At 40.5% G+C, this 14,150-nt stretch overlaps 1 protein-coding gene across 3 annotated transcripts in view; it reads left to right on the top strand.

The window, feature by feature from the left end:
• SLC44A1 (solute carrier family 44 member 1) overlaps positions 1-14,150 on the top strand; it is a 196,416-nt gene that overhangs the window by 179,101 nt on the left and 3,165 nt on the right. The window contains exon 16 of one of the 3 annotated variants that reach the window (XM_054658915.2): positions 4,924-5,018. The exons of the other annotated variants lie outside the window; for them this stretch is intronic. Coding sequence (XP_054514890.1) covers positions 4,924-5,018 — 95 coding nt within the window. The remainder of the gene's footprint in view (positions 1-4,923; positions 5,019-14,150) is intronic. 3 annotated transcript variants of the gene reach the window in all.

Raw genomic sequence — 14,150 nt, 5'->3', positions numbered from 1 at the left:
TGGTGATCTGTCCCCTCAGCCTCCCAAAGTGCTGGGATTACAGGTGTGAGCCACCGTGCCCAGCCCCATCCTTTATCAGCGGCCATGAGACAGATCCCCGGATAGGACAGACCTACCTCATATGCTGGAGAATTGCTGTGGCCATTTGGCTAATTAGAGGGCCAAATTTGCATTGTAAAATGGTACCCACTAAATTATAATTCCCTGGGGGCAAAGCCTATTTCCAGTGTCCTACTTCTGGTTTGTGTGAAGTTGAACATTTTTTCTTACAAACTCTCAGTGGCACCACCAATTTAAATAAAGAGGGAATTTTAGCTTATCTTGTCTGGTGTCCAGAATCAAACGAGTTTGTGGGTAGAATATCCAAGTCACTCATGTTAAAAACTCTAGAGTTCTCCATTACACTTCCTTCTCCCCGATCATCTCCTAACCCCTAACAAGGAGCAAAGTTAGATTTATGTCAGGCCCTGTGTGGGACATAGTAGGTACTTATTGAATGAACAAAGGAAAAGTGGGAGGGAAGGAAAGAGGGAGGGAGACAGAATTTGAGTGTTTGAAATCTACTCTCATGTTAACAGTGTGAGGAAACAGCTCTTTTGAAAGTCATTTGGAAACGTGTATTAAAAATCTCAAGAATGGGCCAGGCGTGGTGGCTCACGCCTGTAATCTCAACACTTTGGGAGGCCAGGGTGGGCGGATCACCTGAGGTCAGCAGTTCGAGATCAGCCTGACCAACATGGTGAAACCCTGTCTCTACTAAAAATACAAAAATTAGCCGGGTATGGTGGCACATGTCTGTAATCCCAGCTGGTCCAGGAGGCTGAGGCAGGGAGAATCACTTAAACCCAGGAGATGAAGGTTGCAGTGAGCCGAGATTGCCCCATTGCACTCCAGCCTGGGCAACAGAGCGAGGCTCGGTCTCATAAAATAAAATAAAATAAAATCTCAAGAATGTGCACATTTTTATCCAGCAATTCTGTGTTTAGAAATGAAGGACATGTGAAAAGATTTTGCTGCAAATCAGACTATTGTTCCTTATTATAAAATATTGCAGCCAACCTGAATACCCAACAATAGAGAATCAGGTGAATGAATTATAATACATCTAAACCGCTTCTTCCTCTAACCTTTCCTATCTCAGTAAATAGTAACACTGTTAAACCAGTTGTTCAAGCTGGTAACCTAGAATCATTGAATTTCCCTTTCTTTCAACTTGTCATTTCGAGTCTTGCCATTTTCCAAAATATACAAGGAGTCATCTTATAGATGTATTAACTTCAGAGAGCAATAGATGTCATCAAGCCTAAAAGCCAATCTATCAAGAAAATCTGAATGCTTTTAAGGGTTTACTCACCATGGATATAGAAGGAAACATTGTTCAAGTAACCAGGTAAGTGGGTGTTGATTCAAACATCATGGAAGATGAAATTAAATTAATTGAGAGCCATAGGGAAATATGCACAAGGAAAAATTAAAAATAATAATATAGGGCTGCATACATAAAACATATGTACAGTATTGTACTTTATGGATGATTTAAGAGATTTTTCAGAGTTAATTTTGATTAGATGCAATCAGTACAATCTTTAGATCCTGAACACCAGGCTCCCTGCTCTTGCCCTCCTCTCTCTGGTCCTCTTCCATGGGGCAAGGAGTCCACCATGGGATTAAGGGGACAGGCCCACCCTAAGCCTAATACCACTCTCCAGAATCCTAGTACCCTAGAACTCCCTCCCAAGACAAGGCCTGTATGAGTTTCTTCTCCAGATACTTCTTCCTAAGGATGGATACTGGCTGTGATTGTAGCAGGGGATGTGGCTGGAGCTTGCCCTTGTGGGCTCAGGTGTCCACAGGTAAGCGTGAGCAGCCCCTCCTAGTGTGGGCTGGGGCGAGGAGTGGGAAGAGAATGGGAGCAGAGTCTTCCATTTGTCCTCTTGCCTCAGACCTCACTAATGTTAGTAGTTATCCTGAATGCAATGTTTACTGCTAACTAGTCATACTAACTAACTTTCTCAGTCCCATATAGGATATGATCCCATTAGATCTCAACTTCAACTATTATATCAACAATGGTGATAAATAATTAGTATTTTAAAAGATAAGCAAAAATAAGAAAACTGGTCGGGTACAGTGTCTCACGCCTGTAATCCCAGCACTTTGGGAGGCCAAGGCAGGCGGATCACTTGAGGTCGGGAGTTCAAGACCAGCCTGGCCAACAAGGTGAAACCCCATCTCTACCAAAAGTACAAAAATTAGCCAGGTGTGATGGTGCACACCTGTAGTCTCAGATACTTGGGAGGCTGAGGCAGGAGAATTGCTTGAACCCAAGAGGCGGAGGTTGCAGTGAGCCGAGGTCAAACCATTGCACACTCCAGCCTGGGCAACAGAGTAAGACTCCATCTCAAAAAAAAAGAAAGAAAGAAAGAAAGAAAGAAAACTAACTACACTCACATTTTGTTAACTTAAGTAACCATGGTAACACCTTGCAGATTTTTAAACACATACATTTGGAATATATGGTAAATATGTATGTAGTATATATTCATATTTTAAAAACAAAAATGATTGTATTACCATAAAACCTACTTTTTTCACTTAAAGTTATATCGTGTACAACATTCTATGTCAGTAATACCCATCGAACACACTATTTTTGGTGACTAAATGGCATTCCATTATATAGATTCCTTAATGCACACATACTATTGTACTACACAGTACTAAGCTTTGACATATACATTGTTAAACATGGTGCATACAGTTTGAAGGGGGAAACAGGTATTAACCAAACAGGAAAAAATACCTGAGCATAATTTGTGATGAAATGTCATAAAGGAAAAGAACAAAATACTATGAGAGAAAATAATAGAGGTACATAATGTAGTTGCGGAAAGATCTGTTTGAGGGAAATAAGTTTGGTCTTGAAGGATGACGAATTTGGCATGTAAAAAGCTGAGGAAGAACATTCTAGGCAGAGAGAACTGTATATTTGGGGCCAGGTGTAGTGGCTCACGCCTGTAATCTCAGCACTTTGGGAGGCCGAGGCGGGCAGATCACCTGAGGTCAGGAGTTCGAAACCAACCTGGCCAACATAGTGAAACCCCGTCTCTACTAAAAATACAAAAATTAGCCGGGCGTGATGGCAGGTGCCTGTAATCCCAGCTACTTGGGAGGCTGAGGCAAGAGAATCGCTTGAACCTGGGTGGCAGAGGTTGCAGTGAGCCGAGATCATGCCACTGCACTCCAGCCTGGGCGGCAGAGCAAGACTCTGTCAAAAAACAAACAAACAAACAAAAAACCCTGTATATTTGGGAGCCTTGAGGCAGAAAATTCTTACTGGAAAGATGGTCACTGGGACTCGTAATCAGCAAGGCTGGGAGAGATGAAGCTGGAGAGCTTCCACGCCATGCAAGGTGTTTTGCATTTTCAATCTGTGTAAGTAACATGATCTGATTTATATCTTAGAAAGCTTACTCTGCCTGTTCTGTGTAGGAGAATGGGTTGGGGCTCTGATGTAAGATGAAAGACTAGTTAGATGAGTATTTCAGTAGTCCAAAGGAGATGATGGGGACATATAGGAGAATATTTGTGTAATTTGGCCTTTCTATATAAACCATTTAATACTTCAAAATAAAATCTCAAATTTTCTGGGCTATGTAATGCATCACTAATTCCACTAGGTGGCAATGGCATAGTTGTTAAGCAACACTGGAGAACGTCCTGGGGTTACTCAGTGCACTGCATTATTTCTAAGGTTATATTTTTTCAATGTTTGATCCTTGATTTACATTGACATTTACATTCCCTTTAAGTTCCAAAAATGTAATATATTTTACAGTTCTTGTTTTAAAATTATAATTTCAATAACTCCCTTGACTGGGAGAATGTGAAGGTCTCTGCCCACACATTTTTGGTTCCCCACTATTTCTTTGCATCTACTTAAAAAATAACAATAATGAAATAATATCAATTGCTATTTCTTGAGAAGCTTTTAGGAGTGAGTTATCATGCTGAGTATTTATATACATTACCTCATTTACTCATGCAGAGTAGATGTATTTCTTCTCATTTATAGACAAGAAAACAGAGACTAGGGAAGATTGGTAATTTGCCCAAAGTCACAATTATTATCTGCCAGAACCTGAATTCAAGCCCAGTCTCTATAAACAAATTATTAAGTGGATAAATTGGTAAATAAGCAAATAAATGAGTAAGTAAACAGGATGATTATACACAGGTGAATTGAATAAATTGCTCATTATAGATAAAATATTAGTTACAACCAAGTAAAAAATATAACCCAAAATATGCAAGCATGACAAAATAATATTCTCATGACCCAAAGATAAAGACAAGATACATATTAAATAATTCCTATCTTCTGTTTTTCCTTTTCCTTTTCCTTTTTTTTTTCTCTTCGAGACAAAATCTTGCTTTGTTGCCCAGGCTGGAGTACAGTGGTGCGATCATGGCTCCCTGCAACCTCCGCCTCCTAGGCTCAAGCGGTTCTCCCATCTCAGCCTCCGGAGTAGCTGGGACTACAGGCCCACCGCGCTCAGCTAATTTTTTGTATTTTTTAGTAGAGGCAGTGTTTCACCATGTTAGCCAGGCTAGTCTTGAACTCCTGAGCTCAAGCGATCTACTTGCCTCGGCCTCCCAAAGTGCTGAGATTAAAGGCGTGAGCCACTGCACCTGGCCTATCTTCTCTTTCCCTTAACATATTAGAATTTCCCAATGGTGTTAAAACTTCTTGAAAGCAGGACCAAGTTATAATATTCTTTCATTTGAATGTACTATATTCTATTCAATAATTCTCCTATAATTGAATTCAGCAATTTCCTCTCAAAATTAAGGGATTATTAATAATGCTATAATGATCATCTTTGTATAGAAATATGATGTCTTTAATTTATTTTTTTATAGAGACAGAGGTCTCACTACGTTGCTCAGGCTGGACTCGAACTCCTGGGCTCAAGCAAGTCTCCTGCCTCAGCCTCCCAAAATGCCGGAATTCAGGGGTGAGCCACTGCACCCGGCCTCAGAAATATGATTTTTAATAGTGGAAGTATATTCCCTTTTATTAAACTTTTATTTATAATCTTTTTATTATAGAGATATCTTTGCCACCTTGCTAATTCTTTCCTTTAGATAGACTTCTGGAAAGGGAATTACTACATCAAGTGGTGAAGGCACTCTATGAATGTTGATACATATTGCCAAATTGCTCTCCAGAAAGGCTCTACCAATCCTTTGTACTAAAGTCTATGAATGTCACCATTTTCCACATCCGGCAGATACTCATATCATCATTCTTATCACCCTTAATAATAACGGCAAAAGATGACAGCCCCTTGTTATTTTAATTTGTATTTTTTAGTAATTTATTAGTCCTTTATGTTTCCTCTTCCGTAAATTCTGTATTCATGTCCTTTGCCATTTTGTTATTGAGATGTCACCATTTTTCCTACTGTTGAATAAAAGATTTTTATGTATTAGGGATACTAGTACTTTTTCAGTCATACTAGTAGCAAATCTTTTTCCTTCTTTGTAGTTTGTCTTTTAATTTTGTTGGTGATACTTTTACCTATAATCTATACGATGTAAATTTTTGATAATTTCCTTAAGCCCCCAAATCAGTAAATTTATTGATAATTCCCTTACGCCCCCAAATCAGTAAAATAGTTACCTATATTTTCTATTTTTAAAAAATTATTTTCTTTTATAAATTAAGATACAATTTATATTCTATTTTTAATGGTTTCCTTTCACTTTTTATACTTATTAATAGCTAGAAATAATTTTGTGATATAATATGGAGTCAGGCCCATTTGTTATGTAATTTATTCCTTCCCCCATCAACTTGTGTGGATATTTTGTCATATGGAGTAGATCTATGATATTCTAAGAAGTATAGTTGTTCAGAGTTTAGACTCTGTGATCAACCACATCTGGGTTCAGATCCTAGCTCTGCCATCTTTTTGGTCCTGGGCAAGTTACTTAGCCCATCTAATTCTCAGTTTCCCCATCTGTAAAAGACTGATTGTTGGGAGGATTCCATTATCCTGAGTATGCAGAACAGTCAGCATGGTCTGTGCTACCTAGGAAACATTTAGTACAGTATGCATTCACTACTAGAATTATGACTATGATATCGATGAAGTTATTCATAACTTTTTTTTTTTGAGATGGAGTCTCGTTCCCATTGCGCAGGCTGGAGGGCAGTGGCGCAATCTCGGCGCCCTACAGCCTCCGCCTCCTGGGTTTAAGCGATTCTCCTGCCTCACCCTCTGGAGTTGGAGTAGCTGGGACTACAGGCACGCGCCACCACGCCCAGCTAATTTTTGTATTTTTAGTAGAGTCAGGGTTTCACCATGTTGGCCAGGATGGTCTCGATCTCCTGACCTCGTGATCCGCCTGCCTTAGCCTCCCAGAGTGCTGGGATTACAGGCATGAGCCACCACACCCGGCCGGTTATTCATAACTTTAATAAATTCTGATATTCTTGAATGGTGCAGGAATACTCACTTCAAACTTTTAATGAGTTACTGGGCATATGGTCAAAAAATAAAACAAAGCTGCATTCACATCTCCACAGTGGCTGTTTGCTTGTCTCACTCACAGGTAAGTGATACGCTTCCACATCCACAGGGCACACAATTTGTATCTTGCCTTAAAAGGAAGAACTGAAAGGATATAAAATCAGATTATCTCAAAGGTTAGAGTGATTTAGGAGTAGGGCTTTTCTGTATTACTTTAATCTTTTTGGTTTGTTTTCATTTTTGTTTTGAGACGAGGTCTGGCTCTGTCATCCAGGCTGGAGTGCAGTGGCACGATCACAGCTCACCGCAACCTCCGCCTTCTGGGCTCAAGCCATCCTCCCACCTCAGCCTCCCAAGTAGCTGGGACTACAAGTATGTGCCACCATGCCTGGCTAATTTTTGAATTTTCTGTAGAGACAAGGTTTTGCCATGTTGTGCAGGCTGCTCTCAAACTCCTGGGCTCAAGCTATCCTCCTGCGTTGACCTCTCAAAGTGCTGAGATTATAGGCATGCACCACAACACCTGGCCCTTCTGTATTACTTTAATTTTTGACAATAATTATGCATACTGAGGGGAAAACAATAAAGATGTACCCTTGGAAAAAGTGCTTACCTCAATGAAGTTACAGATTAATCATCATCCAAAATTTAGAATTTATTGCAAATAGTAAAAACATTAACACTTAAATCTTCAAATATGGAGAAGCCTTTTAGGAACCATTTCAAGGTATGCAGAAATTTGGTGTGATCTCAATTTTATTTAAATCTTCTTTCATATTTCTTTATGCATGTGTATACCTTAATTATAGGGTGTAAAATTACAAGTATATATATATTTTGAGACAGGGTCTCATTTTGTTGCTCAGGCTGGAGTGCAGTGGCATGATTACAGCTCACCACAGCTTTGACCCTTCCAGGCTCCTCCTGCCTCAGTGATCCTCCTGCCTCAGCCCCCTGAGTAGCTGGGACTACAGGCATGTGCCGCCAATGCCCGGCGAATTTTTAAATTTTTTGTAGAGACATGGTCCCTCTATGTCTCCAGCTCCTTGGCTCAAGCAATCCTCTTCCCTTGGCTTCCCCGTGCCTGAATTACAGGCATGAGCCACCACGCCTGGCCTAATTATAGTTCTTATGATGTGGAGCTCAATCATCTATTACTAAATTATTTCATAGTTATTTTCTTTCTCCTTTTTAAAAAATTAAGATATCATTAACATATCATAAAACTGACCATTTTAAAGTGTTTACTTCATGGTTTTTGGCAAATGCACAAAGCTGTGCAACTATGACCACCATGTGACTCTAGAACATTTCATTGGCCCAAAGAGAAACTCCATGCCTTTTAGCAGTCAGTGCCTATTCCCTCACCCAGCCCCTGGAAACCACTATTCTACTTTATTTTGCTGTGGATTTGCCTATTTTGGATTCATGTGAAAGAAATTATGCAATATGTAGAATTATTTTTGTCAGCTTTTCACTTAGCATGTTTTCAAGTTGCAATAATGTTGTAGCATATACCAGTATTTCATCTCTTTTTATGGCTGAGTAATGTTCTGATGTGTGATATATTATATTTCGTTCATTTATTCATCAGTTAATGGATACTTAGGTTGGATTTGCACCTTTTCGCTATTCTGAATAATGCTGCTATGAGCATTCGTATACAAGTTTTTGTGCGGACATACGTTTTCAATTCTTTTGGTTATATACATAGGAGTGGAATTCCTAGGTCATATGGTAATCCTGTATTTAACTTTTTGAGGAATGCCAAATTGATTTACACAGCAGCTGCCCCATTTTACATTCCCACCAGCAATGTATGAGGGTTCCAATTTTTCTACATCCTCGACAAGTGTAAGTTTCCATCTTTTTGATTATAGACATCCAGTGAGTGTGAAGTTGTATCTCAGTGTGGTTTTGTTTTGCATTTTCCTTATGACTAATGATGTTAAGCACCTTTTCATATATTCATATGATGAAGTCAAATTATCTATCTTTTCCTTGGTTGCTTGTTCTTTTGTTATCATGACTCAGAAATCATTGTTTAATCCAAGGTCATACATATTTAGCCTTAAGTTTATCTTCTGAGAGTTGTATAGTTTTAGCTCATACATTTAGGTCATTGATCTATTTTGAATTAATTTTATATATGTCATATATGGAGTATATGTAGGTGTATATGTATGATATATTTGTAGATGTCCAACTTTCTTCTTTTGCATGTGGATATCCAGTTGTCCCATCTGGACAACAACTATTTTTTTCCGAATGAATGGTCTTGATATCGTGTCAATGTCCAAATCAATTGGCCATAGATATATAGGTTTATTTCTAGATTTGCAATTCTATTCCATTGGTCTATAGGTCTTAGTTGAGCTCTTGATAAACACTGGCATGAGATGAGTATATTTCATTCTCTAACAAGTGCCTGGAGTATAGCTGAACACTAACTGGCCCATGCTGCTTACCTGTCAGCTGACGTGAGTAAGAGATTGACAGCCTCCTCTGAGACATGAGGATCATAAGAAGGGCATGCGCCTGAAAATAGTTTGTACCTCTGATCAGCTCCAAGAGTCTCCATAGAGACAAAAAGACAAATAAGGTCCAAATTCCAGTCCATATAGCTTGGCTAAAATAATCTGGAGCCTAGTAATTTTTAGGCAGGTATAACTCATACACCCATCTCAGCACCCTCAAATTCACCTGATAAATATTTATGGAGTCCCTGTTCTGTGCTGTGTACAACAAAGCAGCTTTAACTTGAGGATTTTATTTCCTGGCATTCTTCCAACAAACTACTTGCAGCAAAGTTGCCAAAGACAGTAAGCTGATTGTATGAAGGTATCATTATTTATTTATTTATTGAGACAGGGTCTCACTCTGTTGCCCAGGCTTTAGTGCAGTGGCGCAATCTTGGCTCACTGCAACCTCTGCTTCCTGGGTTCAGCAATTCTTGTGCCTCAGCTTCCTGAGTAACTGGGATTACAGGCATGCGCCACCACTCCTGGCTAATTTTTTTATTTTTAGTAGAGACGGAGTTTCACCATTTTGACCAGGCTCGTCTCGAGCTCCTGACCTCAAGTGATCCGCCCACCTCAGGCTCAAACTGTTGGGATTACAGGGGTGAGCCACAGCATCTGGCCTGAAGTTACCATTGTTATAGGCCAAAAACAGTTGAATGGTGGCTCTTATTTTTGAAAAGTTGATTTATAGCCCTTCTCTTTGTCAATAATTAGCCAGTAGGCCAATTGTCTCTTCAAGCCACTCCTTGCTAAAGGTAATAAAACCTTATCATTTGTGTATAACGGAATGTTTGGTCCTTCTGTTTTGCTTTGTTGAAGGTAGGAGTGGCAAGATATCTGCAGGATTGCATTAAATTTATCCAAAATGATATTAGGTTAACATGCAAGTTGTAAAGAAGGGAAGCAGAGACAATTATTCCCTGGGCCTGGAAGCTTCATCCTTCTGCCTTTAGGGACCAAAGCTTTGTTGCCATATGGTCTGCCATAACAATCCAAGATTGATCCCTTTCTTCCTGTTTACTGGTGCCAGAGATCCTAGAATAGCAAGGTATAGTTTGTGTCTGGTAATGTTTAATCTTGATGACAGCTGGCACAAGAAACATAACCCTGAACCTTGGAACAAAGATGGTTTTCTGCTCAGTGCAAGTACTATTGCAGTGTTATTACAGCAAGCTCAGAAAGACAGCCAGACTTCTGAATTACATTATTCCTTTTTAAGTTGCTAAAATTGAGGCTGAGGCAGGAGAGTTGTTTGAGGCTTCCATTTGACACTGTAAAAAATAAGAACTTCAGTTCATCAAAAGACACCATTAAAAGAGAGAAAAGGCAAGCCACAGACTAAAAAAGGATATTTGCAAAGTACATATTTGGTAAAGGACTCCAAACTAAAATTTATAAAAACTTTTACAAATCGCCGGGCGTGGTGGCTTACTCCTGTAATCCTAGCACTTTGGGAGGCCGAAGCGGGGTGGATCACCTGAGGTCAGGAGTTCAAGACCAGCCTGGCCAACATGGAGAAACCCTGTCTCTACTAAAAATACAAAAATTAGCCGGGTATGGTAGTGTGCGCCTGTAATCCCAGCTACTCGGGAGGCTGAGGAAGGAGAATTGCTTGAACCCAGGAGGTGGAGGTTGCAGTGAGCCAAGATCGCACCACTGCACTCCAGTCTGCGCGATGGGAGCGAGACTCCATCTCAAACGAACAAACAAACAAACAAAAAATGTTCGCAAATCAGTAAGAAAAAGGCATCCCAAATGGATGAAAGATTTAAATGGGTACCCCACAAAAGGGGATAGCCAAAAGGATAGAGCATATGAAATGATGCTTAACATCTTCAGACACCATCCCTTACTCTGTACAGTCAGGCAACTGCCTTTTTTCATGCTCAGCAGACAGAAAGGTATTCTCTGAAGAAGTTAAGACAGATCTTAAGGGAGGAGCATCCAAAACAGAGGTATCATATTAAGTCAGGGGGAGTAAGATACCGCACTCCCTCCCACTGCCCCCGCCACCCCACTCCCCCGCCGCCCCTGCTTCACCCCTCCTCTGCCCAACCCATCTCCTAGAATTCTCACAACCAGGCCTTTACCCACCAAGCAGGAAACTGAAAAATATTCTCCAGGGAATCTGACCAGCCCAAAGGAAAATGCCTAAAGATGCTCACACAGGGGGTTCTCTAGCTAGAAAGTCCAATCAAGTCATTATACAATGAAGCATTTCAATGACAAGATCTACCCACGAATAAAAACTTCCAATTAATTTTAGTGCTGCTTTCTTAAATAAGAATTACCAGACCCTTGGGGCAAGTCTCTACCATGAAAGACAGAGATCAAAACAAAGAGAAAGACAACAACAAAGCAACTTAGAGGAAACAGACTATAAGGTAGAAGAAAACTGTAAATTACTAAACTCAGATAATAGAGAGGATTGTAATAAAAAAACTAGTTTGCTATTTAGGCTGGTCAGTGGCTCATGCCTGTAATCCCAGCGCTTTGGGAGGCCAAGGCGGACGGAACATTTGAGTTTAGGAGTTTGAGACCAGTTTAGCCAACATTGTGAAACCCTGTCTCTGTTAAATAAATACAAAAATTAGCTGGGCATGGTCATGCATGCCCATAATCCCAGCTACTTGGGAGGCTGAGGGAGGAGAGTCATTTGAACCCCTGGAGACAGAGGTTGCAGTGAGCCGAGACTGCACCACTGCACTCCAGCCCGGGTGACAGAGCGAGACTCCGTCTCAAAAAAAAAGGAAATAAAATAGTTTGCTATTTAAAAGAGGAAGATTCAGAGAACAAAAAAATTTAAAATAGAAAAAAGTGTAAAATTCATAGAAGGGTTGAAAGATGAATTTGAGGAAGACTCTTAGAAAGTAGGGCAAAAATAAGATGGAAAAGATAAAAGTAGAGATTCATTCCAGGGGATTCAATATCCATGTAATAATTCCTTTACACCATACATTTATAGAAGGAAAACTTGTTTGGACCAGTTAATTAGATGTAGTCTTGGACTTTAAGATGGAGAAGGATGTTCTGGGCTCCCAAGGGATCTGACACAAACAGAAGATTCAGGAAGCTTTGAACTGAATCTTCCAGTCACTCATTGGATGAGCTAGATTATGCTGTGAGTTTTCATGTTCAAGGATAGTAGGAAAGACACAGCATCCAAGTGTAATGAAATCACATTTATCAGACTGTATACTTTAGTCTTAAGGGTTGCATTTAGCTTTTTAAATAATATTTTAAAATTTAAAAATAGGAAGAGATCCAGGCACAATGGCTCATGCCTATAATCCCAGCATTTTGGGATGCCAAGATAGGCGGATTGCTTGAGCCCAGGAGTTTAAGACCAGCCTAGGCAACATGGTGTAATCCCATCTCTACAAAAAATACAAAAAATGTAACCAGGTGTGGTGGCACGGGCCTGTAGCCCCAGCTACTCAGAAGGCTGAGGTGGGAGGATCGATTGAGCCTGGGAGGTCGAGGCTGCAATGAGCTGTTATCATGCAACTGCACTGCAGCCTAGACAACAAAGCAGGAGTCTGTTTCAAAAAACAAAACAAAAAAAAAAAAAAAAAAAAGGAGGAAAGCTGAATATAATATAGTCTCCTGGATAGGATTGTGGAACTGAAAAGGACATCAGAGAAAATTAATGAAATCTGAATAAAGTATGTGTTATGTCTGCGCCTAATTGAAGAGACTACCCAAACAGGCTAAGTGTGAGCAGCAAGGCTGTTGCAACAAGGCTGGGTGCAAGTGGGCTGAGTCCGAGAAAGGAGTCAGCAAAGAGTGGTGGGAGTGGAACTGGTTTTATAGGTTTGGGGTAGGTAATGGAAAGTTATAGTTAGGGGCTGTTTTTTGGACAGGGGAAGAATGTCACAAGGTGCATAGTCATGAGGTGGGGGGAGGTCACAAGGCACGATATCACAAGGTCGACTGATTAGTTAGGGCAGGGCAGGAACATATCACAATGGTGGAATGCTGCAAAGTCGGTTAATCAGTTAAGGCAGGAACTAGCTGTTTCTTTTTCTTTAGTGGTTCTCCTGTTGCTCCAGGCTTTGTGACTCCAGGAGGCCTGTATGTGTGGGTCAGAGGGGTCACAATGGCTCGACCATGGTGTAGCCTGTTCAGAGGACCTTACAGTATGGAGTTTAGCTAATAGCAGTGTACCAGTGTTGGTTCACTAGTTGTGACAAATATATCATAGTAATGTAAGATGTTAGCAATAGGGGAAACTAGGCATGAGGTAGATGGGAACTCTATATTACCTTTGCAACTTTTCTGTAAACCAAAACTATTCTAAAATTAAAAAGTTTATTTGGCTGGGCGTGGTGGCTCACGCCTGTAATCTCAACACTTCAGGAGGCCAAGGCCTGTGGACCACCTGAGGTCAGGAGTTTGTGACCAGCCTGGCCAATATGGCAAAACCCCATCTCTACTGAAAATACAAAAATTGGCCTGGCATGGTGGTGTGCGCCTGTAATCCCAGCTACCCAGGAGGCTGAGGCAGGAGAATCGCTGGAACCCGGGCGGCAGAGGCTGCAGTGAGCTGAGATTGTGCCACTGCACCCCAGCCTGGGCGACAAAGCAAGACTCTATCTCAAAAACAGAAAACAAAAAAAAGTTTATTTAAATAGAAAAATAGGAGGAAAGAACTTTTATCTTAACATCAGACAAATCACAACTTTGGCATAAGCCTAGTGACTAGGCCACATGATCATAACCAAGCAACAATCAGTCAGATGTCAGTCTAATCATAGGTCCTGTTATTTTCAGTAAAGGGGAAAAAATCATGAAAGTTGAAACTGCAAGTCAAAGTATGTAAAATCATAAAAATGGAGTAGCGTGTGGCGTGGAGCTTCTATAGTCCCAGCTACCGAGGAGGCTGAAGTGGGAGGATTGCTTGAGCCCAGGAGTTTGAGGTTACAGTGAGCTATGATCATGCCACTGCACTCCGTTCTGGGTGACAGAGCAAGACCTTGTCTCAAATAAATAAATAAATAAAATGAAACTGGTAAGACAGCAAAGTTTAGGTGAGGTGTTGTGGAAAATAGGAAGCCATTGCTAATTTCTTGAGTGAGGAACTAATGTG

The sequence above is a fragment of the Pan troglodytes genome, chromosome 11 (assembly GCF_028858775.2).
Source record: "Pan troglodytes isolate AG18354 chromosome 11, NHGRI_mPanTro3-v2.0_pri, whole genome shotgun sequence".
NCBI classification, from domain to species: Eukaryota; Metazoa; Chordata; class Mammalia; order Primates; family Hominidae; genus Pan; species Pan troglodytes.
The sequence above is the reverse complement of the archived record's forward strand: the minus strand, read 5'-3'. Positions and strand labels throughout refer to the sequence as shown.